Here is a 5,053-nt window from a genome sequence, read left to right on the forward strand (position 1 = left end):
ATATATGAATTCAGAATTTGGGGTTTGAATTCAGAATGTACAGAGTCGCCGATAAGTGTAACAGCGAATATCTACGATGCTTTAACAATTCTGCATATCATATAACAATAATAACAGGAGCACTCAGAGTGCGCAAACCTCCGCCAAGGCAACACCAACGTCCTCTCAACGATTAGCCAGAGATAATTTTTAAAATGAGAATATCTGAAATAAACTCGACTGCTCTCACAAACGAGAATACTAAAAATGAACCCGACCACTCACAAAAATTAAGTAAAAAAACAAAAAAAAAACAAGGAAAATAATCCAGAATCCTTGTCCAGTACGGGATCGATCCCAAAATCTAATCAGTTCGTGCCATTCACGAGGCCAAACATCCCTGGAAGTTTCGTCCGAATCCATCCAGCGGTTCTTGAGATATCTTGTTCACAGACAAACAAACAAACACGACCTTCGCCTTCGCAAAGGCTGGGGTAATAAAACGGGAAAATTCCTCACTTTTGCTAATTTGGTCACTACCTGAAAAATTAATTTTTAAAAAATAGACAGGCTAGTGACAGCTTGACTCATGCCTAAGAGGGTGCACTGTCTCTTTACTATTCAGTGGCGTACCCTCAGATTTATAGGGATACACGTATTTCGAAACTCCACTTGAGGATTATTTTAAATTAGTGCCTACCCAGAATATTCTGAAATAGCCCCAGGCACCTAAGTCTGGCAACGGACCTTGTTTGACTACCTTGGATCACAGGTTTACTGGATCAGGATTGACCTAGGGCTAAACAACATCAATATCATAGTTGCATCGCTCTCTTCGTCTCTGACACTTCGTTTTATCATTCCATATTTCTTTCTCTCTGTCCCTGTCTCTTACCTTACTCTTTCTTGCTCTTCCCCTCTCAAATCTTTCCTTCTCTCTCTTACATATCTTTCTTGCTTCCACTAAACTCTCCTACTTTTTCCCTCTCAATCTTTCTCTCCCGTTACTGTACACTCTTATTCTTCCCCTCTCACATATCTCTAACTCTTTCTCTATTCCTCTCACCCTCTTTCTACGACCTCTACGTCCTTTTTCTTCTCCTTCAAACTATTTATCTTTCCCCTGCATAATCTCATTTTTTTAATCTTTAATTTTCGTCTTTTGATCATTTCTTTTTCTTCTTTCACTCTTTTCTCGCTCACAGTCTATCTCCTCCCTTATTTAACCTTTATTTCTCTTCCCACAACTCCTCCTCCCCTTTCTCTTTCACCATTAACCATCGCCACTTCCCACTATTCCATTAACTCTTCTCTTCCTTCTACCCTTTCTCTCAGTTTCGCTTACCTTTCTCTCTTGCTTTCGTCTTCTCTGCTTTCTTTTGTTCTTTCCATCTTCTCTCATCATTTATTATGGCTGCCTCTTCTTTTTAAATTCACTCACTCTCTCATTCTCTAGCTCTCTCTGTTTATGTCTATCTACCTACCAGTCTATCTGTCTGTCTATCTATCTTACGTTTAATGTTTTTCTAACACAAACACACACACACACACACGCGTTTAAATACGCCGACACATACACACACGTTCGCAACTAACGAACAATCGAATTTTTTACTGTACAGATATTCTTTTATTCTTCATTTCTCCTCGTTTTCTATTCTATAACCGCCTCTCTTCTCTCCCTTTTTCTTTCTTTCTCTCACATTAACCTTTATATTTATTTACTTACCCCTCTCTCTATATCTCAATGCATCTACAAACAATCGAATCTTTTACTCTGCAGATATTCTTTTATTCCGTTCTATTTTCGTTTTCTGTTCTAAACCCTTCTCTCGCTTTCTCTTTCTCTCTTCCTCATCCTCTCACCTCTCCGACTAATTTATTATTAACTTAGTCTTTCTCTCTCTCTCTTTCTCTCTGTATATTTCTTTTACTTTTATCTCTATCTTTCCCTGTCTCTTTCTCTTTTTTCTCACACACACTCCCCCTTTCTTACATCGATATATTACTTATCCCCCTCTTTCTTCTTCTATCTATCTATCTATCTCTATTTCTCATTTACTTTTCTCATTGTCTCTTTCTTTTTATTTGTCTCACTTTTCGACAATGTCCTTGTAAAAGACTTGGAAAAGTATATCATATAATATATATATATATATTATATATATTTACCATTATATTTACCATACCGGTAGAATACGTTTTCCTTTCGTTTCATTCAAACCATTTATTCGTTCGTTCATTGAGTTTGGAATAGTCTTTGTTTCATTATTATTACTATTATTGTTATTATTATTTTGCTTACATTTTTACTGATTATAAACTTTTGGCTTTGGCCTCAAGCCAAAGCCGGCCAGTAAAAAAGTATTGGAACCTAAACGACAAAACCAACACCACGTTAAGCTTTTTTTTTTATTTATTTTATATACTTTTTTTTTAGCTGGAAGAAAAAAAACTGAAGAAAAGAAAAAGAAAAAAAAACAACAGACCGATTCTTCCACCGATCCTGTCTTTTCTCGTCCCACGACGAGTCATTGAGACTTTTGGAAGTATAACACAAAAAAGAAAAAAAAAGCTTAACTAAACTCCTTATAATCATTTTAGATTTCGAGGACCGTTTCTGGAGGAGCAACAGCACCATTTCCAACAGTTGGTACTTGTCTAAGTTCACACACTGATATGTGGGTATTTGGATACGGTTCCTTGATCTGGAAAGTTGATTTCCCTTACAAGAGCAAGCTGGTTGGTTACATCAAAGGATATGTCCGCAGATTTTGGCAAGGCAGTGAAGATCACCGTGGGGTTCCCGAAAAAGTACGTCCACAAAAAATAGTTTTTATAATTTTTTCATTTTTCTTTCTCTCTTATATTTTATTTTATTATCTGTTATTTCTTATGTTCGTTGTCACTCTGACTTGACCTATAGGCCTATACGTGTATATGACAGCATGTAAATATTGGGTTGAAAACCTTGTTATACATACATATATATACACCTACATACGTCTGTGTTTTCACTTACAGATGCATTTCTCTCTCATTCCTTCTCTCTGTCTCTCTCCACACACGTGTGTGTGTGTATATACGCACATACACAAGTAAGCACATAGGTACAAAACAAGGTGGATAAAATAGTACTTGAATACCAAAAGCAGGTACTACTAAAGCAGCGCGGACCCGAACGCGCAGTCGCGCGTCCGCGCTAGCTAGTCTTGAGTGGTCGATCCTAACCCTAACCCTATCCCTAATCCTAACCCTGTCCCTAACCCTATCCCTAACCCTAACCCGCGTGTGCAAATGAATACGTGTTTAGGGTTAGGGTTAGGATCGACCACTCACGACTAGCTAGCGCGTTCGGGTCCGCGCTGCTTTAGTAGTACCCAAAAGCAGAGTAAAATACTATCTTATGAAAGCCGAAAAAAATTCACAAACAGTTTGTGAATTTTTTTCAGCCTTAATAAAACAGTCTGTATATATATATATGTATGTATGTATGTATATACACACACATACGTTGACCGATAAGATATTGTATATAGTCACTGTTTATGTTTACATTTTGTTTATTCATACAGCGCAGATATTTAAATGTCCAGCACACTTATAACATCGAAACAAAACACTATTAACGTGTGTGTGTATGTATGTATTGCATAATGTCTACAACGTAACAAATAGGCTGTTAGGATAGAACAACATGGACCGCGTTGATCATTCGGTGCAGCGATTCACATATGTGAAACTGAGCATCAAGTGATTGTGTGTGCTTGTATTCGTCCGTGTTCTGTATGTGTGTGGGTGTGCCTGTATGTGTACACACAGAGACAAATGTGTATTAGTGTACACACACACACACATGTATATCTATAAACACACACACATATCTATAAACACATGCACGAATAATATATATATATATATATATATATATATATATATATATATATATATATATATATATATATATATATATATGTATAACGGAGATGTACTTGCATAGCGAGTGACCTGATCTGAGATCGTGAAGCGCAAGAGTGGTTTGCTTACTAAGTAGTTTGCTAACTAACCACACGGTTCCGGGTTCAGTGCCACTACATGGCACCATGGGCAAGTGTCTTCTACTATAGCCTCTGGCCGACCAAAGCCTTGTGAGTGGATTTGGTAGATGGAAACTGAAAGAAGCCCATCGTATATATATATATATATATGTGTGTGTGTGTGTGTGTGTGTTTGTCCCCCACCCAACATCGCTTGACAACCGATGTACTTCCTAACCATCTTGGGCAAGTGTCTTCTACTCCAGCCTTGAGCCACCCAAACCCTTGTGGGTGGATTTGGTAGACAGGAACTGAAAGAAACCCCTTATATAAGTCCTGGAGTCAATTTGCTCGACTAAAAGGCCTTTAGTCGAGCAAATTGACTCCAGGACTTATTCTTTGTAAGCCTAGTACTTATTCTATCGGTCTCTTTTGCCGAAACCGCTAAGTTACGGAGACCTAAACACACCACCATCGGTTGTCAATCGATGGTGAGGGGACAAACACAGACACACAAACACACATACATATATAACTTAGCGGTTTCGGCAAAAGAGACCGATAGAATAAGTACTAGGCTTACAAACAAAAAGTCCTGGAGTCAATTTGCTCGACTAAAGGCGGTGCTCCAGCATGGCCGCAGTCAAATGACTGAAACAAGTAAAAGAGTAAAAGAGATACACTTTAATAGACAAACTCACATGCACACAGAGCAAGAAACACACATGTTCTCCACCAAGCTTGCAACATGAAAAATTCTGAATGGGAATTTGATGTAATCAGACAGCTATCTTGAGATGTCGTTTCAAATCTCTCATTGTGGGTCCTTCCTGTCGAAGATATCCACTGTTAACAAAACCTTGTGAAGGGGCATATTTCAAATTCTGCGCCAAACTAGGTCTTCTCTTTATCAATGTGACCATCCCAAAGTAGGAAGCAACAGTTTTTACAAAATATTTATAAAACATGTGACATATTAATAAAAATCTGTAAATGTACAACCATCCAGATATCTGAGTACCTTATTATTTTTTCTA

At 37.7% G+C, this 5,053-nt stretch overlaps 1 protein-coding gene across 3 annotated transcripts in view; it reads left to right on the forward strand.

The window, feature by feature from the left end:
* Positions 1-5,053, forward strand: part of LOC106882480 (putative glutathione-specific gamma-glutamylcyclotransferase 2) — a 73,382-nt gene that overhangs the window by 6,154 nt on the left and 62,175 nt on the right. For 2 of the 3 annotated variants that reach the window (XM_052975978.1, XM_052975977.1), the window contains exon 2: positions 2,584-2,793. In XM_052975978.1, the coding sequence (XP_052831938.1) occupies positions 2,659-2,793 (135 nt within the window). In that variant the 5' untranslated portion in view covers positions 2,584-2,658. Of the gene's footprint in view, positions 1-2,419; positions 2,794-5,053 lie in introns of all 3 variants that reach the window. The other variant, XM_014933170.2, reaches the window with a different exon arrangement.

The sequence above is a fragment of the Octopus bimaculoides genome, chromosome 23 (assembly GCF_001194135.2).
Source record: "Octopus bimaculoides isolate UCB-OBI-ISO-001 chromosome 23, ASM119413v2, whole genome shotgun sequence".
Classification (NCBI taxonomy): domain Eukaryota; kingdom Metazoa; phylum Mollusca; class Cephalopoda; order Octopoda; family Octopodidae; genus Octopus; species Octopus bimaculoides.